A 26,754-nucleotide genomic window follows, 5' to 3' on the forward strand; every position below is an offset into this window, starting at 1 on the left:
ATAGCAGTAAAACCACATTCATTGATGAAATGACATAAGGGATGGAAAGGAGGGATGGCAGTTTTACAGGGGGGATGATTTGGACCGTTTTTATTTCAGGGGGGATGATTTGGACCGTTTTTATTTCAGGGATGATTTGGACCGTTTTTATTTCAGGGGGGATGATTTGGACCGTTTTTATTTCAGGGGGGATGATTTGGACCGTTTTTATTTCAGGGGGGGGGTGATTTGGACCGTTTTAATTTCAGGGGGGTGCCATCACATCACCCCTCATCCCCCCTCAACTCGAATACTGCTCACACGGAACTCAGAACTTCTTCATAAATAACTCCCAGAGAGAAAAAAAAACACCAGCAAGCTAACAAACAAACCAATAAAGCTCTCAGAGTTAACAAAACGAACCAGCAATCATCAACTCGCAGCTGTTTTAACCTCTCCTCCTGATGGGCTGCAGGTGTGGTTTAAGGCTGATTTATGGTTCCGCGTTACACCAACGCAGGCCATACGCCGTGGGTTACGCGAACTACTGCGTACCCTACGGCGAAAGCTCTGCGTCGATTTAACGCGGAACCATAAATCCGCTCTCACAGCGCGACTGACTGTGAGCCCGGGTCGTGCTCCTCGCCGCGCGCAGCTCCTCGCCGACTCCGCGCTCATATATAAATGTATAAAGCCCATATACTGTATTAATACAGCCTCACTTGGCCGAGCCCTAACGCTGAGACCATGGTAGATTTAAGTTACACGCGGACACGCCGCACTGTTGACTTTTCCCTGCCGGCTCTGCTCACTGAACAGTCCCCACGCAAACAGTGTCCAGCGGCGCTACGTTCCGCCGCGCCGCGTTCGCTTTTTTCTGTTGTCTCGCGGACGCGGTGTTGGTGAATTCTTTAAAAAACAACAGCTAAACGGGTTAAAATGCGTTGTAACGCGCGTTACTTACCGTATTTTCGCGACCATATGGCGCACTGTGTGGAAAGGCGCACCCTCAGTTTTGTGTGTCATTTTTGGTTTTAAAACACACATACGGCGCACCGACCCAAAAGGCGCCGTCTACGGAGACGGAGCTGCACAGCACACACGCACGCTGCAGAACACACACGCGCTAAAAATACAGCGGAAGCAAAAGTTTGATATTTTATTTCACTTTTCACATCAATCAAACCCTTCAAAGGTTCATATTCTGTTTCTGCATTAAAGAATTTAAAAAAACCACCGGGTTGCTGCACATAAACCTGTCTCAGCCACTGATCATCTCCTCATCCATCCAGCCCTTTTCATTTCACTCTGGCTGGAAAAGTCTCTTTAGGGAACGCTTTTCTTTTAAAAATCCCGAAAGCGGCGGTCCCGGGTCCCGCTCCCCGTCTGCTCCCTCGCGCTGGACCGGGTCCGCTCCCCGTCTGCTCCCTCGCGCTGGACCGGGTCCCGGGTCCCGGGTCCCGGTCCCGGTCCCGGTCCGCCCCCCCCCCCGCGCTGGTCCCACGGCGGTCCCGGGTCCCGGGACCGCCGCGCTGGACCCGCTCACACACACGCGCTGTCGGGGAGCCGGTACCGGGTTGTATGCGACAGGAGCTCCGTTAATTCAGCTGCCAGTCCGAATTTCCAGACCTGTCTCAGCTTCTTGATCATCATCCTTTCATCCAGCCCCCTCTTTTCATTCACCCTTATAATGACTCCGGCTGGAAACGTCTTATGCAAAGTTTTTATTTTAAAAATCCCCATACAGTTTCTGTCCATCAGCTGCGCCAGGCAAGCGCCACATAAACCAGTAAGTGTGTGTCGCGCTGCGAAAAACACCCGCGCATGTCGGGATCCGGTACCGGGTTTATAACCGACAGATTTGGCTGCAAATTTCGGAGGGTGAAGCTGATCTGACCTGAGACAGACCCCAGAAATCTCTGCTCGTAAAACGGCCGGGAACCAGGTCATCGGACCCGCTTTGGGAACCAGGAAGTCGGCTGCAGCAGCGCGCATCACCGCGCTGCTCCAGCCGCGGCTTTAACCGGGGAAAGTGACCGCTTCCGACCGGCCGGGACCGGAGGAGCCCACATGGACTTGTAGTAGGGACTCCCGGGGTAAGAGCACCGGCACTTCAGCCGGATCTGCCCCGGGATGCGGCGATCGGACCCGCAAACCCACGGCAGGTGCATCCTCGGTTCTGACATGCAAAACACACGCGCTGCAGAACACGCACACACAAGTGTGCTTATTTAAATAGAGCGGAGCAAAACTTAGTTTGGTTGTATTTTACACATCAAGCAAATCCTTAAAAGTTTTCATCATCTGTTTCCGCATTAAACAGCTCAGTGGATGGTCTCATTCACGTCGCAACTCACGGGGGCTTCACCCGCCCCCTTCTCTTTTTACAGTTCTCATGGTGGCCGGCCTTACATTACCGTAATTCAGGTAATAGACACGGCGCACCGTTTCTTAAGGCGCCCGGCACATTTAAAAAAAAAAAAAAAAAAAAAAGTTGCGCCTTATGGTCGCGAAAATACGGTAGATTGTAACGAGTAAAATATTACCGAAAATTTATTAGTAATGCGTTATATTACTGCGTTACAGCAAATAGTAATACATTACTGTAATTGCGTTACTTTTGTAACGCGTTACCCCCAACACTGGCTGTAAGTTCAACTTGGTTTTATTAGTGAAGTCACCCCCGCCCCTCTGTCCTGTTTCAGCGTTTCTACTGAACCTTTTTCCTGTCACGTTTTTTAGAGGGACTTCGTCATAAATTAGTAGTACAACATACATACTGACAAAATAAAAAAATTCTTTATAACCTGTGAATAACTGAATGCCCATTCCTTATATTTTGCAGATCAGCCCTGCACAATTTTACAGTTCTCAGGAAAAAAATAATAGAACCCAAGACGAATCCCCTGTATGTGAAAACATTCTAATTTTGATTCTTATTGAACACAGAACTCTACATTTACATTTGTATCATAACAATTCTGTCTCTCTTGTCGGACATCCATCCTCGTCTTTCATCTCACGCCAGCGAGTGAACGCCGGGCCAATGTTTATTCTTGTCCGGGTATTTAGCTTGTTACTCTCCCGCTTCCTTTTTTCGCCTCCTCCGATAAAACTTTTATTTTCTTCGGTTTTTTCGCTGCTTCGGCCATGATACCAGCTTCTGCTGAGCTCTGCGCTCCAAGCCCCGCCCAGCTTTGGTCTCGACTACGAATCGGGAAGGAGGGGGATGTGACGTATGCCGTAAAGCAGTCAAAGCCGTAAAAATGTGTAGTTTTTTAGTGTGGCAGGGTTCCTACCATGCTCCTCAAAGTTACATAGTGCCAGTGAAGGTGATACAGACCCCCCAGACCATGACAGAGGTGTCAGTAAACCTGTTGGAAGTTGATGTACCATCACAATGACTCTGGAAATATGATATTAAGGTGGAAAAGTTACATAGTGCTGCTTTAATACAAAGAGACAAATAAAATTAATTTATCAAAATATGTCTAATATAATGAAAATAGGTATATTTTATTATTTTCTTCATATTCAAAATAATCACTTATCATCTGCGATTCATAATCTATTTGCCATCGAAGAAAACAAATTTAAAAAATTGAAGCACTTGAAACACAAACTGGCAATAGTAGTGTTGAAAATTGTGCAAACTAAATTATTGATTTGATAAACTTGACATTTAATTTTTGAAGGGACATAAGAGGAGATTCATTCTGTTTCTGAGAGTGAATAATTGGGTTTTTGAAGTGACTACCAGCTTAAAAACCGCAGACAACCCTGTCCCTTTCTTCCGGGTCACATCTGTCAGTGAGTATTCAGATTTATGGGGTCTCAGGATATCACAGACCCGGTTAAAGAACTATTCAGCCCCTCCACCAGTAATGACTAACAAAACAGCTGATGGCAACCAGTAACTGAAACTCAGTGTGACGCAAGGGCAAAATGATGACTAACTGGAAAAAAATAACACGAGCAAGAAAGTAAATGAAATTAAAAGTTAGGGAAAAAACTATATAAAATAGGGGCCGGTTGGTACACTTTTCACTGTTGGTTCAAACTTCAAACAATTAGCCATTCCATCACAGGGTCACGTACAGACAAACAACACACACTATAGTCCAGGGGCCAGAGCCCAACATTTCACTGGTCAGTACCACTCAAGGTGACAAAACTTGCTTATAATTTTTTGAAAAGATACATGTCTATAGATGATATTTTGGTATGATAACCCTTCCTGAGTGGAAGCTGTATCATAGTTATCAGCTCATGAAGTTACACATCCCCTTCAGAAAATTACATTTTAGATGCTGCTGCATATCCTGGTTTAGACTCATGTAGGATATCTGTCCATGTTTCACAATATTGTCTTTGGTATCATTTTAAAGCGGACCTTTGAAGCATGCATTCAAGCTAAGATGTGATACATTTCCTGAATCCTTATGGTCCTGTGAGTATTCAAATTTTTGTATTTTGTGTCTCTGTTGTTCCTAGATGACACAGGGCTAAAAGATAGTATATCATTTAGGTGAAAATGGTGTAAAAATGTGTGTTGTTTATAGTTTAAAGAGCTGCAGTGACCTCGATGTTGGTCAGAAAGATTCACATCTTAGCTTGAGTGAATGCTTAAAATAATACAAAAGACAATATTGTGAAACATTGACAGATATCCTGTACATGAGTCTAAACCAGGATCTAAAATGTAATTTTCTGAACTTCATGAGCTGATAACTATGATACAGCTGCCACTCAGGAAGGTTATCATACCAAAATATCATCTACAGACATGGATCTTTTCAAAAATTATAAGCAAGTTTTGTCACCTTGAGTGGTACTGATATTTGGTCTGGCCCATGGACTACTAATTCCTATGGGCAAGCAAGCAAGGAAAGAACATGCAAACAGCACAGAAAGAGTTGAACCAGGGACCACCTTGCTGTAAGGCAACAGCGCTAACCACAAATCTACCATGCTGTGCTGTCTGTGAGATTCCTTTGTTTTTTGGTTGTCTTTTTTTAAAACAGGAATCATATATGTGACAGTTCTCACTGATACAGTATTGACAGAAAGGTCTGGGGTGCATAATTCATGTACCCACTTCATGCTATAAATGCACCGAACCCAAAACTCCTTTGGGAAGGTGCTTGGAGATGGCTGTCAACAGACGAGGCGGACGTCAACTCCATCGGATCCAGACTCAGGAGTTGGTATAATCTCTTTCTTTTTACTAGCAACTTTTGATGAAACCTTTTGTTATGGCTTCTTGTGTGCTTTAAAAAAAGCCTCTTTGTTTCTGGCCTTTCCTCCTCTAGCTGTCTTTTTATGGTTGTTTCTTTCAGGATTGCAGTGTTTCTCTGTCTCCTGACAGAAAATCCCACTTTCCTATGCTGGGTCTTTGGAAATGGCTGCACATTTTCAGGGTTGAAATAAATGGCAGAAAGACCACTTGGATCTGGAACAAGACATCCAGTAGCATGGAGGGGCTGGGGATTAGGTGAGGCAGTGGCAGTGCCAGGCTGGTTAAAACGAGTTGCAGGGACAGCAGCAGCCTGACGGTGAGTAGAGGAAGTGATAGACCATGGATGCCCTGTGACCTTGGCTGATGCAAAATCTTAATCTGCAGACGCCTATTAAAGAAGAGAAAAATTCCAGTTGAGCGAAATCCAGACTGGATCTTTGTCTTGTTTGCTGCCAAAGGATACAAAGAGGCAATAACTCCTGCCATATTATAAATGGACATTGCTTGGCTTGGGTTGTTCAGCATCCATGCATCACAAGCTGTGTTTACTTGTTTTTAAACGTCCATACACTGAACAGTTGAGAGGCTTGAACCTGTGTGAACACTGTGGTGGGAAGGATCATTTACAATTCCATTTTCTTTTGCATAATCAAACCGTGATTAAATGGTGGGAGTTATGAATATCCAGTAGAAAAAGACAGGGTCTCCTTTAAGTGCATTTTCTATTTCCCACAAAATACCTGATGAAATCCATATCCTTTATCCAAAATCCTTCATCCACCCTGGCAGGTTTTCTCCTGCTCTGCAACCTGGCAGTTCACTGGGATCCCTGAAACCCATCCTTGGAAATAGAGTGGAATGCTGTTGCCTATAGTTGAGACAGCACCAGCGAAGGCGAGCGGGTCACTGAGCTGACCTGCTTATATCCCTGCCTGGCAACCACCCTGTTCAGCATCTGCGCAGTGGTGACACCTGTCTCATCCATGTTCCATGTATTACACAGAGGAACCCTGTAGCTTACAGTCACTGCCTCTCAATCGTAAAAGAGGGCGCCGCTCCACCGTATTTTGCTGCTGTTGCTAATGCAATGCTTGTGGCCTGCATGGCTTTCTTCTTGAAAGAAAAGAGTGAAGTGTTCAGAATGCCGTGAACCAGTCAGGACCAGCTGCATCAAAGACCAGGAGTCAAGTATTTTAATGGGATTCACATGAGCAAGATAATAGACAAAGTACTTTGCTTCATTTCCAAAATGCAGTATATGGCAGTGGACTTGGCCGGATACTCAGCCAGGTTACTCTACAGCTCTGCTGAAAATGTTTGACTTATGGTGTTGCTAACTGATAGCTACATCTAACTCTTTCTCTAACTCTCTTGCCATCAATCTCATCCATGCTGATCATTTTACAGTATCTGCCGAGGGTATTGAATGGTAAATCATAGTTCTAATCAATATGTGAATGTCTTCATTACTGTTTTTACCGTGCAATACTTTTTCCCGGCCTATATGTGCAATATTTCACCACATGTGTAGTTATGTTATTATCTGTAGATAGGATCTCAGGCCTTGATTTCACCATTCAAAATGCACCTTAAACTTTTTATATTTTTATATTATTTATATTTCTTATCTGTTTGCACTGGAGAGGTGATGCTGCTTTTAATCTCACTGTAGCCTACGTATAATGACAATAAAAAGTATTCTATTCTATTCTATTCTATTCTATTCTATAGTTCTGTGCTGTACTCTGTATACTTCTCTTTTGGTTCTTCACCTGTCTCACAGCCTCTAACCTCCACTGGTTTCTTCCCTCTGTCTTCTTCTTGAGTACCACCTGACCATTTTAATCTTCTAATCTCCTTCAAAATAAATGAATAAATAATGCAAAAATAAATAATAAAGAAAAAGGTTAAAACATTTTAATTAGGGCTGGGCGATATGACCTCAAATCAATATCACAATTAATTGGGCAGCTTTACCTCGATAATGATAAATGCACGATAAACGCGAGGGTATGGTGTACTTTTTGTCGCTACTTTCATGAGGCGTTTAAACCGTGTGCGCAAACAAACAAAAAAAAATAACAAAGAAAGAGACATTTAGCTCCCAATTGGCCCCGTGAACGGTGGTGGTTTGTGTGTCCCCCGTTTGTGTTTAAGAGTGATGTGTGTTATAACCTCCACTAAGCATTCATGGATCACTTGAAGCTGAAACTTAGACCTTACCAACAAAAAAAAATCAGAAAAAAAAAAAGACAGCGGCTCTGAGTTGAGCTGGTGCTGACGGTAACATGCCTTGACTCGTTTGTAGGGCGTCTGTTGGAATTACTGTGTGGTAAAGTTAATTTCTCAGCGTGAGAAATGCCACGCGTGTCGTGAGAGCGTGTGAACTTATTGAAATGCATGAGACTTGAGAGCTTTGTTATTTCGTCTGCTATGTCAGCAGCTTCTTCGTTTGAACCATCAGCCATTTTCTTGGGTTTCCCTTCTCGTTCAGACTGGATGGGTGGAGTCATGTGATTACACACACGCTGTACACCGTCTTAAAGGGGAATGAAATTAGCCTATCAGCACACAGTCAAAACACACAAAAAGAGGTTCATTTTCTTTGTTTTAACAACTTGTGCTTTTTATTATTTTACCTCTTTTCTTATCATTTTATTTGTTATTTACTGTTTTATTGTGTCTTGCTGCTTTTAATGTTGATGTAAAGCACTTTGAATTACCTTGTGTTGAATTGTACTATACAAATAAACTTGCCTTGCCTTGCCTTGCCTTGTTTTAATCACAACACCGAATTTACCAACATGGGAAAATTGACGTCGGCCATCGCAGTGAATGTTGGTACCGGTAAATTTTCGGTTTATCACCTAAAGGCCTAATTTGAATGCAAATTCATGTTCACTGGTGAAATAAATAAAAATATCACAAAATATATGCGTAAAATGCACAAAGTAGCTTCATATGTTTTTCTAAAAAATTGTGTCATGTGTCAAACAAAATTGAAAATACTGTGCCAAGCCAACCAACCCCAACGTTAGGACACCCTTCTATACGAATACCCAGCAGCAATAAGCTACTGTAGATAGAGCTGGGGGATCACATAAGGGGAATTATATGAAGCCATAAATTCATCTATAACATGGGGTGTAGACTTGTGATTGGCAGTTGGCTCAGCAAAGCCATTGTCTCTTCCTCATCAGTCTTCATGCTATGAAGTTAAGTGAAGACATCAGCACTTTGTACTAACCTAGTGTAGAATAAATACGCTCATCTATGATTTTGCCACATAAACATCTGAAATGGGGTTGCAAACATTTGCTGGTGTGTGGGTCAGTTAAAGGAGCTGGTATCCATGGCCAACTTTGATTGGCATAAGGTTGTCGTGCTCCAGTTGGCGTCCAGGCCTTTTTTTTCCTCCCATTTGTGTCATGAGGCTCTGCAATACCAGGAAAAAGAGGCTTCAAAACCACTCTTCAGTAATCCTGTGGATGACCTCAGGGGCAGTCTGGCCAGTCATTTTACAGTCTATGGCTAGCAAGAGTTAGGACGAGCTTTCAAATGTTACCTGAATTTATAGCGAAGTTGGATGAAAAAAAAAGCACCAAAAATGGAACTAAACATTTAAAAGGTATTGGGAAGTGCTTATTTGTGGAAAAGAAAAAAAAACAACCACATATATTTCTGTGGAAAGGAAAAAAAAAGGGAATGGACAAATGCAAATGGTCTTGGACCAAAATACATGCTGGATCTGTTAGTTCCCTATGAATCTCCCAGACCCCTGAGGTTCATCTGGATCTGGTTTGTTGTGGTTCCCAAGAACCAGAACCAAGCAAGGTGATGCAGCGTTCAGTTATTCTGCTCCTCACCGGTGGAACAAACTTCCTGTAGACCTGAGGTCTGCTCCAACTGTAGATCCTTTAAATCCGGCCTAAAAACATTACTGTTTACTGAAGCGTACTCTTAAATTAAATACTTACCTGCTGTACTTTACTGCTCTTATTTTTAACAACTTGTGCGTTTTATTATTTTACCTATTTTCTTATCATTTTATTTCATTTTATTTGTTATTTACTGTTTAATTGTGTCTTGCCGCTTTTAATGTGGATGTAAAACACTTTGAATTACCTTGTGTTGAATTGTGCTATACAAATAAACTTGCCTTGCATTGCCGTAAAAGAAATTGATTCCTGGATGTGAATGTGTTGACATAACTAATTCAATAAAAATAGTTATCAACTCTGACCTCACCCTCATCACACACTTGAGTTTCTTGAAGTCACAACTGCTCCAAACCATTTCATCAGTTTTTATCTGAGCTCGTCTCTCCGCTACTTTTCTACACGAGTGATCAGTGTCACTTACTTCCAGTAAATGCATTTATACTAGACTACTCTCAACGTTTCACAGAAGTCACAGAAAGTGAAATGAAAGTGAAAGCCGGCATGGACAGGCCGCTTTCCGCATGAGTTGAACTGGTCTCCGGCAGATGTGGGAGATCTTTTTCTGTTTTGTATTATTTTTTTTTAACAAATGTTCCGAGCAGCCGTCCCCCCTGCACGCTGCACCTCGGTTTTAATTGGCTGTCAAAAATAACCCGCCTCATCCTGCGGTTCCTCCGCGGGAACCCAGGGGATGGAGCTGCTGTGTGTGCATGTGGTGGAGAGAAGTGTGCGTGGGTCGACCTCTGCTGCGGTAACGCTCTCCATCGCAGTGTGGGCTGCTTTTACATCTTTATGTAAAGCTCATGTGGGAGGGCAAGCAGCAGTGCACAAATATGATCCAAGTGAGAGGCATGCAGGCGGAGGAAGCTCTCACATGATCCCATCATATTCACCTGAAACCTGCGCTCCTCTTTCTTTTGTTTTCATTAAAGCAGAAGAAAAAAAAAACAAAACAAACCAACGGAGGAGCCTTTTTTTTTATATAAACAAACTTTATTCAACATTTTCAAAATTACAAAATTCCTTTGAGGAAACATTAGTTTGCAATTGAAACATAAATTCACAACACACAAGCGAATATGTAACTATACATTTTTTCCAAGATAAACTTCTAAATTTAAATAAAAAGAAAATAAATAAAATAAATTTAAATAATCACAAAATAAAATAATCACAGGACCAACGGAGGAGCCTGCTCCTCGTGTCTTCAACTTGTGCAGAGGAGAAAATGAGTTCACTTCCTCCTCCTCTCCCCAGCGCCAGCAGGGGGCGCCGGCGCTCGCCGGTCCCCCGCTCAGCCAATCAGCGGCCGAGGAGCGGGGGAGTGGGCGGGGCGTAGGGGAAGGAGAGGGAGAGCCACAGAGCTGAGATAAAAAGTCAAGAGGAAAGAGTAGAGCAGAGCAACAAGACACACGACTCAGCGCAGGGGAGGCCCAGCTGCGAAGAGGAGCAGCAACAGGTCGACAGAGAAGGAAAAGGGGAACGAGGAAGAGAGGTGGCTCCTTCTTCAAGTCTGAGCTTTTGATTTTGTGTCCTGGCTGCTGGAAACTTCCTGGGTATGGATCTGTGTTCATGCAGAGGCTTCCTCAGGCTGGGAGGGCTGGGACCAGGAAGGAAGTAAGGAAGTGAGTGTGAAGAGAGCAACTCCCACCTCCTGCTCCTCCACCCACACACCCCCTCCCATCCCACCCCTCAAGCTTTAACTCAGAAAAGACTTGACTGACTTTTAGCTTCCTGGTGTGTAGTGAAGCTTAGCAGAGCTGCGGAAGACCTGAAGCTGCACTTCCTGTGTCTGAGCGTGGAGAGCTGTCAGTGGAAAGTTGAGCAGCTGCAGAGGAGCTGTCAGAATGGCTGGCTGCCGCTCAGGCCGCCCGTGCGCCCGGCTGATCCCACACCAGCTGCACTTGTGAGACAAGCAGCAAGTTGATAAGAGAGGAAGCTGACTGAGGCGGTCATGGATCAGCAGGAGGAGCAGCCGCCTGCTCAGGATGGAGGAGAGGAGCCCGTCGTCGCCGCCTCCACCTCCACCTCGTCCTTCTCAGCCTCCAACGCAGAGATGCCCTCCGTGACCCCGGCGCCCAGCTGCCAGCACAACAGCAAGACTTTCACCGGCTTGAGGATCTTTTGCAGGAGGTCAGTGTCTCTGAACGTCCTCAGGTCACACTTATACGCTGCACACACACACATGCACACAAACACACACACAACGTCTATCGGCTCATCGTAAAATCTCTGGCTCTGACTCAAAATGACTCCATTCACTTACTCAAACATGATGCAGAAACCACAGATCACATGATCGTAGTAAAAATAGTAAATTTTATGGATATAGCATCTTAGAAAGTGTCTACAGAAAAATCAGAGCAAGGAGTAAAAGTTATTTCAAAAATTGGTGGAACAATAGTTAAAACATACACACAAATACACAAAACTAAAATAAAATACATTTCTAAAGCAGAAATAATGACAAAGAACAAGTACAAATTGAAATCATCTTCTCGCTGAATCCTTGACACTTTACTTCAGGTGCGAAGGTAAAACCCAATGCAGAGAAACTGCAAAAATATTTTCAAAACACGCGTATGAAGATCAACAAAGAAATACAAATAACAGAAAATGTGCAAGCTTAACCACTAAATACAACTCCCAACTCTTTTATATAAAGGACATCTAACAGATTTGGAGACAATTTCAAAGCAGAAAACCCGGTACAAAGAAAATGCAAAAATATGTCAGGACTACACACAAGCAGATCAACTGATTACAAACAGACGATGCTATCAAAACAAGTTATTTTTCTACTGTGCATCCTGTTTTCAGGTTTTTGCTTGAGTTCATTCATTCATTTACTCTGAGGCACATACCTGTAAACGAGTTTTCTTTAACATCTCAACTTAGCAGGCGATGAACTTAATGTGACGTGAGAGTTTGTGTAATTTCCACCTTGTGAAGTCCAGCGACGCCACCAGGCTCATTTTCAAGCTCCGTCCCTCAAGTCGGTCGGTTGGAGCTCCATACGACCTGTACTGTGCTGCTGATGAGGGTTTGTGTGTGCCAGAGCTTCATGACGCACACATCCAGGATCATATTTGATCCAAAATCACCTGTGTGATGCAGACTTGAGTCTGAACAGTTTTCAGTAAATGTTTGGTCGTTCTTGAAAGGGCAGGACACGTTTCTTTGTATAACACATTTCAGCAGCAAGGCAAGTCAAGGTGAAAACATGAAAAGTAAAGAGGAAAATAAATAAATAAAAGGTATCACTGAGCGTAACTGTCATTGACAGTTACGCCCAACATTTTCCACCCAGTTTCGTTGGACCCTTTTCTTCAAATTTGCTATCAATACCTCAGAGAATGAGTATTCTAGAGGTTCCTCTAACAGTATGTGTGTAACCTTGGTGGGTCATTAAGTAACTTTATCTTAACTGTTTGTTTTGACAGATTTTTTTCCCTCAAAACCCTGCAGCAACTGTTTACTTTATACAGAAGTCGGAGCATTGTTTGGCTCTTTGACTGAACAGCGCGTACACAGAAGAAGCGCAGACACACATCGTTGTGCAGTCGTCGGAGTGTTGTGAGATTTTGTGAAGCTGAAATAGAGCTGAGTTTGGTTTAATATCCTTCTGCCTCACGAGGTCAGAGTGAATGAGACTTCAGTGGGACATGGAGAGGTCTGTTTCTCAGGGATTTCTTTAGTTGTCTTTTTGTGAATTATTCAGTGCCTTTTACGTGGCCAACAAAGCTCCACAACAACCCGATTAAGACATTGATGTGAATAAGAAGTTCCTTAATTGTAACCCCATATTGGAGTTTTTTGCGTGACGTGTCTTAGGCACGACGAGTGTAGAACGAACTTGGAAGCTGTACTTGAAGCTTTTACAAGATCAGAAATAAAAGACGCACAGCAATATTTGGTATCATAACACAGACAAACTTTTGTTTGGTGTTACTAAATACAGCTGTGGAGGAACCTGCCGTAACTCAGTCAGAATATGAAGTTGATATTCTCAAAAAACACTTTATCAGATGTTATTTAGAATAAAATCAATACTTAAAATGTAGGTGTCTGTTTAGACGTAGTTGCTCTCCTCCTCTGAGGTTTTTTAATGACGTATTCATTTTTTTAATAGACTTGACCAGCTGATACTGGAAGTGTACGTATTTCACATTTCTTGGCTCATTCTAATTTTCTGCAACGTCTGACCTGCTGAGTAAGAGTATATTTTATTCTGTTTTAGCAATTTACATTTTTTTTTCTAGTACTTGTATTCATTTTCATAAAGTGATTTAAAAAAAGACAGATTTTTCCTTGGTGAGCCGTCCTGGATGAACTCCTGCCAGTCAGAGCTGGGATAGGCTCCAGCAGATCCCTGTGATCTGTAGTAATAATATATAATATTATTACTATAGATAATATAGATCATGGATGGATCATTTTTTCCATATTTCTCCAAAATCGCAACAGTATTACAGCGTTTAATGGCTAGAAAAATAAAACTGGTTTTACAGTGCTGTGCACACATCTAATGACTCAAGGGGGAAAAAAAGAAAGATTTATTGGTCCCTGATCAGTGGATCTCTGATCAGAGCCAGTCAAGCCTGAAAGTGATCAATTTCCAGTCACCAATTGATAAGTTGTGGGATCAAATACTCAAGCAACAGTGATCATCAGCTGCAGTCCAGCTTCTACAAACACATGGTGTTGGTGCTGGTGCTGATGCTCAGTTACAAACCTCTAGTAAAGACATTGTGGGCCATGCATGGCATGAAAAATGGAAGCAGTGGAGGAACACAAGTTCCCGTTGAATAGATCTGAGTATGCCATATTTTGATGGTTACTGAATGGCTCCGAAGTTGCAGCTGCAGTATCTTCAAATTCACGTCTTTTGTGGTTCCTTCATCTGATCAGTTCCTTTTCCTTGCCTTGGATAATTTGATGAATTAGTTTTTTGATGAATCAATCCTTAAATAAATCTTGAGACAAAGTTGCAGATTCAACTAGCGCTCATTTTTTGCTGCTTTAAAGCAGCCAGAATACGTTTTTATTGACCTTTTGATGAATTGATGCATAAAGAAACTAATCAGGAGATTAAATATTTATATACACTTGGAGCTCCGACACCTCTGCACAGGAAGAGATGCGTCATCAGAGGCTTAAGAAGAAGCAAAAACCTTTTCAGCGTCCCTTCTTTTATTTTTCATGCAGTTTTTGTGGTTTAGCCTCCTACATCATCCAGATGTTTCCAGCAGCGGTTGAGCACTGAAATGAAAATATTCAGAAATCTATTGAACAAGGTTTTGCTGACAATTTACTTTGTGTTTTTTTTTCAACTCAAACTATTAAAACGAGCTTGTGGCTCAGGAACAAGACTAAAAACTGCCAAAAAACAAAAGAAAGAGTTGTATCAACTTTTCTTTTCTTTTTTTTTCTCATTCCTCATTTTACTTTTAGCTTTATTACGCTGATGTTTGGACACAGACTTGTGAAGTTAAGTGAGAATCCCGTCAGCATCAGAAATGGAGCGCTGCCCTGTTGACATGGCTGGTATTTGTGTTTTGTCTTGTTTTTTTACTTAGAATTTGTGTTTCTTATCCAATGATTACAACTGTTTACGAACATCAATATTCTGTTAAATCATGAAGATATCTTAATAGTTTTCCTATCTCACTTATGCAGATTGCATGAAACTTGCCAAAAAAGAAAGCAAAAAATCACAGTATACGAAAAACATATTAGTTTACACACTTAAGAGAATCAAACATTCACATTTTCACTACATGGGGTAAAAATGTATAATTTTAACATTCATAATTACGCTCATTCATTCATAGTTAGTTTTAACCCTCTGAAGAAGTTTCTTGAGCTTTTTTTTGGTACTGTTCATTTTTCTCAATTTAGGATATTTTTTTTTAACAGGAATATCACGTTTGCACCTCTGTAAACTAACAGGACGTTTCATTTCACATCCATAGATTCAGATTTAATACACACAAACATAATTTCATAATTTCAATCTCATGTGGCTGAGACGCTGAAGTATCGCATGTAAACCATGAAAGAAGACATTTTAAACAGCGCTGTTTATTTTTTTAACAACACGATCGGTCAGATTCCTCTGCACAGCTGGTCCCATGCCAATTTAACATGCAGTGGCTTTCCATGTCGGCCTTTTAACACAACTACAACAGTTCAGACTCATGGTTAAAGTGATATGTATATGTCACTGGCTCCATCCTCATCAGATTGTTCCACACAAAAAGAGCAGCAGGCTAGGTAAGTAAGTAAGTAGTCTGTTTATATAGCACTTTTCACAGGTTAAAAGCGCTTCACAAGCCAAACATAAGAAGATAAGACACCAGAATAATACACAGGAAGCCTAAAACCAACATATGACCGAGCCCACGTCTCATTAAAAGCCTATGTGTATGACGGGGTCTTAAACTGCCTTTTTAAAAGATTCAATAGTCAAGGCGACTGCTCTAAAGGCACTGTCACCTCTGGTCTAAAATGAGAGCATGGCACCACCAGCAGCCTTTGACCGGATGACCTCCGACTGCCAGAAGTGGTGTGAAGAGCTGGAGACAGCAGCTTGACCGCATGAGGTGCTGAAAGTGAAAACTCAAATTTCAAGCTGGATTCTAAAATGTACCAGTGCAAAGTGATTAAAACAGCAGTTATGTGTTGTCTCTTTCTTGTGTTTGCAGCATTCTGGGCTGCTTGTTGACGGTCAGGCTCTTTTTTTGTTTGAACAGATAAAAAGGCTATTACAGTACAAGATCAAATAAAAGCATGAACAAACATCTCCTGCTTAGATGTTGATAGTAATTCATGAAGTCTGGAGATATGTCTAAGCTGAAAGAAGCTGTTTCTAATAAATACTTAGAATGACGTCCCAAAGAAATAGCAGAGTCCAAAATAGAATCAAGGTTTCTGAAGCTTTGGGAGATTAGTCTGACTACTACTACTACTACTACTACTACTACCCAGGTGCTGCTTTGAAGCAAAATGGACAAAGTTTGAGATTAAAATGGACAAAAAAAAAACAAACCTCCAAAAAACAATAAAAAAGGGTTGTTCACATATGACACCAACCATTTCAACCATTTGCCACTGATGTGCCGTTTATTGATAGGAAACGGCACAGGTCAGGAAGTTGCTACCTTGCTACCTTGCTTCCTCACAGCCCCCACCTTTTGAGGACATTTCATATATTGCTACAATGTATTCTTAACTTTTCACAAAGTTACCGTTGATATTAAGTCTGACATTTACGGCACTTTCAGTTTTCGCTGTCTCTCAACCAGGACGTAACGGCCTCCTCAGACAGCACAATTTAAGTACGGGCCTCTTTTCTGAAGGCGTCTAAAGACATTTATATTGGGTCTATTCAACATTTTTATCTGATATTTTACTGGCACAGTTTTCTGGTGCGGTTAGTGAGCTCCCGCTGCTGTGTCTATCTGATAAGTGCTTGTTCGTAGATCACCGTAGCTGCTAGTATGTACACGACACATAGAGGACACGTATGTGTCTGAGCTCATGTGTTTCCAGCAGCATGACTTCCTCTTTGATCTGCTGTGATTTCTGAGTAACACAATAGTGTGTCTTAGTCACAAAGTGGACATAAAATGTTCTCAACATGACAGAAATCAGTGAGCATGAGCATTGAATTAGAACTCAACTTTTGGTTGTTTCAGAAAGACATACTCTCTCTGAGAGAGAAGACAGATAGAAAGACAGACGTGATATTGATGTCTAAAGTAGGCTGCAGTGCATCTGCAACCCGCTCACAGTAAGTAAGTAAATATATATAAAGACGACTGACTTCATAGAAGGGGTATTGAGTGGTGGTGTTAGTCCTTTTTTCTTCAGCTCTAACACGATAACATTACTTCAAGGGAGAACAAGTTCTGACACAACTCCTGCATTGAGTTGAAGCTAATAATACCTTTTTGCTGTTTACAGTGATGCAGTGCTTTTGAATGCTTTGCCTTACTAAAATACTTCTATGTGGAACTCCTGTTACCACGATGCTGCTTCCTCCAATTCTGGATGTGCTCTAGTGTGGGGAGAAAAAAAAGAAAAAAACGAACAAGTGAAAGTTCAGGTTCAATCAGGTGAGTTGTTTAATCAGCCAACAATCTCCCATGGTCCTCTAATTATAGCTGCTATTAATGGATTGGCAGAGCAATTAATTAAAGGCGGTCATTTTTAGGGCCTGGTGGGAGTGTTTCACTCCAGAGGAGAGGATTCAATCTGCAGCTCTCTGAGGACAGACGGTAGGAAAAAGAGGATGGACTGTGCTCTTCCTCCTCACCATCTCTAGAAACAGCTACTTAAAAGGAGAACAAGAACACTGCTGTTATTTTATTTATGTCTTGTTATAGAGATAATAAGAATTAAAAAAAACGTGTGAACACAAAGTGGTTGATGTTCTTGGCTGCTGGTTTAAAATTCTCCATGACTCCACTTGGATATTTAACAGGCAAATGACCCTGCTTTGAAGCAAATGGACAGTTTGAGATTAAAATAGACAAATAAAAAAACAACAAGGACAACAAACAAAAAAACTAAGAAACCAGCAAAAGATGTATTGGAACAGTTACCAGTGCTAGCCCTGGCCTCTCAGAAGTCTGTCTTTTGTTCAGTTGCTTTCATGTGGGAGAACAGAAAAAACGGTTCCAAGAAAAACGGTTCCAAGTTAGCACCAACTCTTTGCTAGGCTAGAGGCAAGAACAGCTTACGTAAGCGGAGGGGGCAGAGTTGTTAAGACCAACGGCAATAGTAAGACTGCGAGACGGCGACCTTTTCAAATAAGCGACAAATTCATATGGATGAAGCAAAGCAGCGGAGGTCAGTGGAGGAGACAACCTGTCTTTTAGCGATATGATCCACGGAGGGTGCCAAGCGGACCATGTCTGTATTATGGCCCTTTTCAACTAGTACCTACTCAGCGCGCCCCGGCTCAGGACGGCTCGTCCCGCCTCGTACCGCCTCCACCCGCTTTGTCCTCGTTTGTTTTTCGACACCCAGGTGAGAAGTGGGCTGGTTGGGGTGAAGCTGCTGTGACGTACTCGATTGCGCAACCCCTTTGTTTGTGTCGGCGCTGATGAAAAATCAGCTAGAGCCACGAGCGGCTGAGAAAAAAACAGAGTTCCTGGTGAATCTGATCGTTTTTAATTCTCTCCTCAGCCACCAGGTTTATGAACATCTGCACCTCAGAGTTGGATCACCAAACAGACGTTTGCGCTGTATAATAAAATCGCCGCGAGTCGTTCTCACGCTGACTCCCGCTTCCTGATTCAAACGTCTGACAGCCCCGCCCCCCGACCAATCAGTGGCGTGGAGGGTGATGACATCAGATACAGGGCCGACTCAGCACGCTCAGAACCTCGGCAAAAAGTATCTACTTGGCCAGCCTTTAGCCGTCTCGGCCCGTAGTGGAAAAGCGCAAGACAGGGGCGTGGCGAGTAGAAGCGCGCAGAGTAGGTACTAGTGGAAAAGGACCATTAGAGCAGATACGTTGTTGTTGCTTCAATTTTCTCATCAATGGAAACGCAGAAACGTAACTGACGTTTGCAGTGACGTAATGACGTGGCTCCCCTTAGTATGAAAAAACTAACCGGTTCTGAGCTGGTTGCAAGTTGAACGAGTTGTGAACCAGCACCAGCACTGGCCCAGAACCAGCTCTGGAACCGGTTTGCTGGAAAAGGGCTATTGTTGGTAGTTATAGCTTGAGGTCCAGGTTGCCTCCACTCTCTTTGGGTGCATTTCCATTGGCAGGGATCAGGGCAAACCTGCCAGACAGGAACCTAAAACAGGGCTGACCGCCTCCTCAGCCTCTTCAGCCGCCGTGTTTTCATTCATACCTGTGAAGTCTCCCGTTTTGGCTGGGAAACTACCTATTTTACCCCTCCTTCCCGCCGTCCTCCCGTATTTGCATTTTCCGGTAAATTTCCCATTTTATAATATGATAATTTTTAAACAGCAAACTGAATTGTCACTAACCTCAAGAGAACTGCCACTTGCTGTAACCTGGGTGGCAGTTCTCCCGAGGTTAGTGGCAACAACGGGAACAAATTCGGAACAACAAATCAGAGAGATGGATGGATGTAACAAGAGAGAATGCAATTCTGCAAAAAAGCAAAGATTTCGTATAGATATCTCTAAAAATGGGATCCCAAATTTACTTTCCTAGCGGAGCAGGATGGGGCACAGTTACCCATTCTAAAAGATTTATAACTGTGATTTTAGTGTCTCTCACGGGGGAAGGAACAATGTCCGCAGCACAAGCGCAGCACAAGCGCAGCACAAGCGCGGCTAGAGGCACAGAAACATGCATCTGTGTAATCAGTCAGTGAGAGCCACCTGGGTAAAAATGACAAATAAAAATAAAATGTAAATATATACAGCAAAAATACTCTGCCGTATAAAGGGACTGTTGTGTTGGGTGCAAAGGAAACAAACGTATCCATGCTACACCCTCCTATGTGATTTCTTGCTTGTGTTCTCTCAGATGTAAGTCGCTTTGGATAAAAGCGTCCGCTAAAAATGGTGGTGGTAGTATTGTAGTAGTAGCAGTAGCAGCAGCAGCAGCACTAGTAGTAGTAGTAGTAGCAGTAGTAGTAGCAGTAGCAGCAGCACTAGTAGTAGTAGCAGTAGTAGTAGTAGTAGTAGTAGCAGTAGCAGCGCAGCAGCACTAGTAGTAGCAGCACTAGCAGTAGTAGTAGTAGCAGCACTAGTAGTGCATTAGTAGTAGCAGCAGCCGTAGTAGTAGCAACAGCACTAGTAGCAGTAGTAGTAACAGTAGTAGCAGTAGTAGTAGTAGTAGCAGCAGTAGCAGTACAGTAGTAGTAGTAGTAGTAGTAGCAGCAGCAGTAGTAGAACAGTAGTAGTAGTAGTAGCAGCAGCAGCAGCAGTAGTAGTAGCAGCAGCAGTAGCAGTACAGTAGTAGTAGTAGTAGTAGTAGTAGCAGCAGTAGTAGTAGAACAGTAGTAGTAGTAGTAGCAGCAGCAGCAGCAGTAGTAGTAGCAGCAGCAGTAGCAGTACAGTAGTAGTAGTAGTAGTAGTAGTAGCAGCAGCAGCAGCAGTAGTAGTAGCAGCAGCAGCAGTAGTAGAACAGTAGTAGTAGTAGTAGTAGTAGTAGCAGCAGCAGTAGTAGAACAGTAGTAGTAGTAGGAGTAGTAGCAGCAGCAGCAGTAGTAGTACATCAGTGTAGTAGTAGCAGCAGCAGTGTAGTAGTAGCAGCAGCAGTACAGTAGTAGTAGCAGCAGCAGCAGTAGTAGTAGAACAGTAGTAGTAGTAGCAGCAGCAGTAGTAGTAGTAGTAGCAGCAGCAGTAGTAGTAGTAGTAGCAGCAGCAGCAGTAGTAGTAGTAGAACAGTAGTAGTAGTAGTAGTAGTAGTAGTAGCAGCACTAGTAGTATAATAGTAGTAGTAGCAGCACTAGTAGTACAGTAGTAGCAGTAGTAGTAGCACTAGTAGTACAGTAGTAGTAGTAGTAGTAGTAGTAGCACTAGTAGTACAGTAGTAGCAGCAGTAGTAGTACAGTAGTAGTAGTAGCAGCAGCACTAGTAGTACAGTAGTAGTAGCAGCACTAGTAGTACAGTAGTATCAGCAGCAGTAGTAGTACAGTAGTAGTAGTAGTAGTAGTAGTAGTAGTAGCAGCACTAGTAGTACAGTAGTAGTAGTAGCAGCACTAGTAGTACAGTAGTAGCAGTAGTAGTAGCAGCACTAGTAGTATAGTAGTAGTAGTAGTAGTAGTAGTAGTAGTAGCAGCAGCACTAGTAGTACAGTAGTAGCAGTAGTAGTAGCACTAGTAGTACAGTAGTAGTAGTAGTAGTAGTAGCACTAGTAGTACAGTAGTAGCAGCAGTAGTAGTACAGTAGTAGTAGTAGCAGCACTAGTAGTACAGTAGTAGCAGCAGTAGTAGTACAGTAGTAGTAGTAGTAGTAGTAGCAGCACTAGTAGTACAGTAGTAGTAGTAGCAGCACTAGTAGTGCAGTGGTAGTAGCAGTGGAAGCGGTGGTGGTAGTAGTAGTAGTAGTAGTAGTAGTATTAGCAGCACTAATAGTACAGTAGTACAGTAGCAGAGGTAGTAGTACAGTAGTAGCAGTGGTAGTGGTGGTAGTAGTAGCAGCAGCAGCAGCAGCAGTAGTAGCAGCAGTAGTAGCAGCAGCAGCAGTAGTAGAACAGTAGTAGTAGAACAGTAGTAGCAGCAGCAGCAGTAGTAGTAGTAGCAGCAGCAGTAGTAGAGTAGTAGCAGTAGCAGTAGTAGAACAGTAGTAGTAGTACCAGCTGCAGTAGTAGAACAGTAGTAGTAGTACCAGCTGCAGTAGTAGAACAGTAGTAGTAGTAGCAGCAGCAGCAGTAGTCGAACAGTAGTAGTAGTAGCAGCAGTAGTAGGACAGTAGTAGTAGTAGCAGCACTAGTAGAACAGTAGTAGTAGTAGTAGCAGCAGCACTAGTAGTACAGTAGCAGTAGTAGTGGTAGTAGTAGTAGTAGTAGTAGCAGCACTAGCAGCAGTAGTAGTAGTAGTAGCAGCACTAGTAGTACAGTAGTAGTAGTAGTAGTAGTAGTAGTAGTAGTAGTAGTAGTAGTAGTAGTAGTAGTAGTAGTAGTAGTAGTAGTAGTAGTAGTAGTAGTAGTAGTAGTAGTAGTAGTAGTAGTAGTAGTAGTAGTAGTAGTAGCAGCAGCAGTAGTAGTAGAACAGTAGTAGTAGCAGCAGCAGTAGTAGTAGAACAGTAGTAGTAGCAGCAGCAGTAGTAGTAGAACAGTAGTAGTAGTAGTAGTAGCAGTAGTAGAATAGTAGTAGTAGTAGTAGTAGTAGTAGCACCACTAGTAGTACAGTAGTAGCAGTAGTAGTAGCAGCACTAGTATAGTAGTAGTAGTAGTAGTAGTAGTAGTAGTAGTAGTAGTAGCAGCAGCACTAGTAGTACAGTAGTTGCAGCAGTAGTAGTACAGTAGTAGTAGTAGCAGCACTAGTAGTACAGTAGTAGCAGCAGTAGTAGTACAGTAGTAGTAGTAGTAGCAGCACTAGTAGTACAGTAGTAGTAGTAGCAGCACTAGTAGTGCAGTAGTAGTAGCAGCAGTGGTAGCGGTGGTGGTAGTAGTAGTAGTAGCAGCAGCACTAATAGTACAGTAGTAGTAGTAGCAGCACTAGTAGTAGTAGTAGCAGAAATAGTAGTACAGTAGCAGAGGTAGTAGTACAGTAGTAGTAGTAGTAGTAGGAGCAGCACTATTAGTACAGTAGTAGCAGTGGTAGTGGTGGTAGTAGTAGGAGCAGCAGCAGCAGCAGCAGCAGCAGCAGCAGTAGTAGAACAGTAGTAGTAGAACAGTAGTAGTAGTAGTAGCAGCAGTAGTAGAGTAGTAGTAGTAGCAGCAGCAGTAGTAGAGTAGTAGTAGTAGCAGCAGCAGTAGTAGAACAGTAGTAGTAGTAGCAGCTGCAGTAGTAGAACAGTAGTAGTAGTAGCAGCAGCAGTAGTAGTAGTAGCAGCAGCAGTAGTAGAACAGTAGTAGTCGTAGCAGCTGCAGTAGTAGAACAGTAGTAGTAGTAGCAGCAGCAGTAGTAGAACAGTAGTAGTAGTAGTAGCAGCAGCAGTAGTAGTAGGACAGTAGTAGTGGTAGCAGCACTAGTAGTACAGTAGCAGTAGTAGTAGCAGTAGTAGTGGTAGTGGTAGTAGTAGTAGTATTAGCAGCACTAGCAGCAGTAGTAGTAGTAGTAGTAGCAGCACTAGTAGTACAGTAGTAGTAGTAGCAGCAGCACTAGCAGTAGTAGTAGTAGCAGCACTAGTAGTACAGTAGTAGTAGTAGTAGTAGTAGTAGCAGCACTAATAGTACAGTATTAGCAGTAGTAGTAGCAGCACAAGTAGTACAGTAGTAGTAGCAGTAGTAGTAGTAGCACTAGTAGTACAGTAGTAGCAGCACTAGTAGTACAGCAGTAGTAGTAGCAGCAGTATTAGTAGTAGCAGCACTAGTAGTACAGTAGTAGTAGTAGTAGTAGTAGTAGCAGCACTAGTAGTACAGTAGCAGTAGTAGTAGCAGTGGTGGTGGTGGTGGTGGTAGTAGTAGTAGTAGTAGTAGTAGTAGTAGTAGTAGCAGCACTAGTAGAACAGTAGTAGTAGTAGCAGCACTAGTAGTACAGTAGCAGTAGTAGTAGCAGTGGAAGCGGTAGTGGTGGTGGTAGTAGTAGTAGTAGTAGTAGTAGTAGCAGCACTAGCAGTAGTAGTAGTAGTAGTAGCCGCACTAGTAGTACAGTAGTAGTAGTAGTAGCAGCAGCACTAGCAGTAGTAGTAGTAGCAGCACTAGTAGTACAGTAGTAGCAGTAGTAGTAGCAGCACTAGTAGTACAGTAGTAGCAGTAGTAGTAGCAGCACTAGTAGTACAGTAGTAGTAGTAGTAGTAGTAGCAGCACTAGTAGTAGTAGTAGTAGTAGCAGCACTAGTAGTAGTAGTAGTAGCAGCACTAGTAGTACAGTAGTAGCAGTAGTAGTAGCAGCACAAGTAGTACAGTAGTAGTAGCAGTAGTAGTAGCAGCACTAGTAGTACAAATAAAATCAAATCAAACTTTATTTGTAAAGCACCTTTCATACAAAAAATGTAACACAAAGTGCTTTTCATGAAACATAAACATAAAATGTATTAATGCAGTAGTAGTGGTGGTGGTAGTAGTAGTAGTATTAGTGGTAGTAGTAGCAGCACTAGTAGAACAGTAGTAGTAGTAGTAGCAGCACTAGTAGAACAGTAGTAGTAGTAGTAGCAGCACTAGTAGAACAGTAGTAGTAGTAGTAGTAGCAGCACTAGTAGAACAGTAGTAGTAGTAGTAGCAGCACTAGTAGTACAGTAGCAGTAGTAGTAGCAGTGGTAGTAGTAGTAGTAGTAGTAATAGTAGTTGTAGTAGCAGCAGCACTAGCAGAAGTAGTAGTAGTAGTAGTAGCAGCACTAGCAGTAGTAGTAGTAGCAGCACTAGTAGTACAGTAGTAGTAGTAGTAGTAGTAGTAGTAGCAGCACTAGCAGTAGTAGTAGCAGAAGTAGTAGTACAGTAGCAGAAGTAGTAGTAGTAGTAGTAGTAGTGGTAGTAGTAGTAGGAGTAGTATCGCTAGTAGTAGTGGTAGTATTAGCAGTAGTTGTAGTAGTGGTAGTAATAGCACTAGTAGTAGTAGCGGTAGTAGCAGTAACGATAGTAGTAGTGGCAGCAGCACTAGTAGTAGTAGTTGTAGTAATAGTGGACATTACTAGCAGTAGTAGCAGCAGTAGTAGTATTAGTAGCAGTAGTAGCGGTGGTAGTAGTAGTAGTGGTATTATTATTATAATTATTATTATTATTAGTAGTAGCGGTATTAGTAGCAGTAGTAGCACTATTAGTAGCAGAAGTAGTAGCAGTAGTATTAGTAGTAGTAGTAGCGGTATTAGTAGCAGTAGTAGCACTATTAGTAGCAGAAGTAGTAATAGTAGTAGCGGTATTAGTAGTAGTAGTGGTAGTAGTAGTAGTAGCAGCAGCACTAGTAGTACAGTAGTAGCAGCAGTAGTAGTACAGTAGTAGTAGTAGTAGCACTGACCTACTGTATCCCGGTGTGGTACTCCCACTGCACTGAGGCAGAACAGCAGAAGCTCCAGAGAGTGGTCAACACACAGCACAGAGGATCGTGGGCTGCCCCCTCCCCCTCTCAAGGACACATACACATGCCGCTATCTCAGCAGAGCGCCGTCCATCACCAGAGACAGCACCCATCCTGCCCACCTGTTCCACCTGCTCCCCTCTGGCAGGTGGTAAAGGTGCACCAGAACTAGAACAAACAGACTCAAAAAACAGTTTTTTCCCCAAAGCCTTCCCCTTCCTAAACACTTATCTGACCACCATCAAACGGAAATCTTTTGTGCATTAAAAAACTCTGCAAATACCTACCTCTACAACCTCCTACCATCTTCATGCATCAGCATATCGAGTCACGTGCAATAACTATTGGAAAATCTGTGAAGCATTGTTTCCTTTAACATCTCTTTGTTTTATTAATCTTTTTCTTTCTTTTTTTTTTCTCACACATTTATAGTTATATTTTACTTACCTCACTCTGCACTTTATCTATATAAGGACCAGCACCTGAGATAAAGCATCTGTAATTTTGTTGTGTATGAACAATGACAATAAAGAATCTTGAATCTAGCAGTAGCGGTAGTAGTAGTAGCACTAGCAGTAGTGGCGGTATTAGTAGTAGTGGTAGTAGTAGTAGTAGTAGTAGTAGTAGTAGTATCAGCAGCGGTAGTGGTAGTAGTAGTGGTAGTAGTAGAGGAGATAGCAGCAGCTAGCAGATAGAGAGGAGATATCTGTTGAATGTTTTGGGATTAGAAATTGTGGAGAAATACTTACAGTACCTTTTAATTCTGGGTATTACTAACATCTTACTGATTTTTTTTTTTGTTTTTGTTTTTTTACATAACATCTAAATGACTTTTTAATGAAATTTTTATTATAATTAACTGTTGTTCCTGCGCTGGGATTTGTTAGATTTTGAATTGCAAATCATGTGTTTTGGGGTCGTGCAGATTTGTGCTCTATGCTGAAATGTGCTGTTTAAAGGAGAGATATTATTCCCTCTTTTCAAATGATGATATAATTTCCTGAGGTCTTAAAGAAATGTCTGAAGCAAACTTGTCAAAATGCCAAACAGCTTCCTTTTCAATACGTTATTACAGCTCTGTTCAAAGCAGCCGTTTTTCTCTTTAGGAGTGGAAGCACAGACACTTACCTTCATTTTATCCCTCTGTTTGTTGTTTGCATCTTTTGAAATTGGTATTGCAGTTTTTTACTACCCACTGCAGAGGAACAACAAATGCTGCGTGATGTGAAGTTTGCAGAGGCTGAGGATTTGGAGGCTGGATCATTCTGATTTGTTCCAGGTCTGTCATACCACGTCTTTAAGAACCAGACCACCTCAAAAACCAAGTCACAACTAAGTCAGACACCCAAGTATACGATCTCCACTGCAGACAAATTATTCTATTGATCATATGTCTATTAAGAAAAACGGACTTAACGTGACTCATTTGTCAGCCATCTTTTCTGCGGAGTCACATATCCTGTGTTGGCATCATCATACTGAAAAGCAAAGGACATGAAATTGAGGATTTTTGAAAAGTAAGACATTAAAATCCTTTTTTTTTTTTTTTAATTTAGCTAACCCATGACCTACATCCACATGTAACATCACAATGTGCTGCTGCAGAGGGGCATGCTATGTCTGTCATTCACATCAGCGCAGCACTTTGCTCTGCTCAGAAAGGAAAAAAGTGGGGTTGCTCCGTCACAGCTTGTAGAACTTATGGTGGCTGCTGCTGTGGCCGGTTCGGCTGGAAGATGACATGATCGACTGGGCAGATGACTAATTATTTGTCTTTGAGAGTCACAATCAGGACGGCCTGTGAACCTGCTGCCTTTCTGAACTGATCGGAGGAGACAGGCTGAAAAGCTGCGGCTCTTTCTTGCTCTGCCACATCTAGTGTGATCCTGAAAGGACTTTAATTCAGCAGTGACATCTACAGCGACGCTGTCGTTCCTGCTCATTGTGTCTTTGTTATCCAGTGATTCAGCTTAGTCATT

The 26,754-nt window shown here is 42.3% G+C and overlaps 1 protein-coding gene across 1 annotated transcript in view; it reads left to right on the forward strand.

Annotated features, from left to right (window-relative positions):
- Positions 1–10,510: 10,510 nt before the first annotated feature.
- Positions 10,511–26,754, forward strand: part of dgkzb (diacylglycerol kinase, zeta b) — a 77,601-nt gene continuing 61,357 nt past the window's right edge. Inside the window, exon 1 of the mRNA XM_061721555.1 lies at positions 10,511–11,292. Within this exon, the coding sequence (XP_061577539.1) occupies positions 11,114–11,292 (179 nt within the window). The 5' untranslated portion in view covers positions 10,511–11,113. The remainder of the gene's footprint in view (positions 11,293–26,754) is intronic.

This window comes from Cololabis saira, chromosome 5, assembly GCF_033807715.1.
Source record: "Cololabis saira isolate AMF1-May2022 chromosome 5, fColSai1.1, whole genome shotgun sequence".
NCBI lineage: Eukaryota > Metazoa > Chordata > Actinopteri > Beloniformes > Belonidae > Cololabis > Cololabis saira.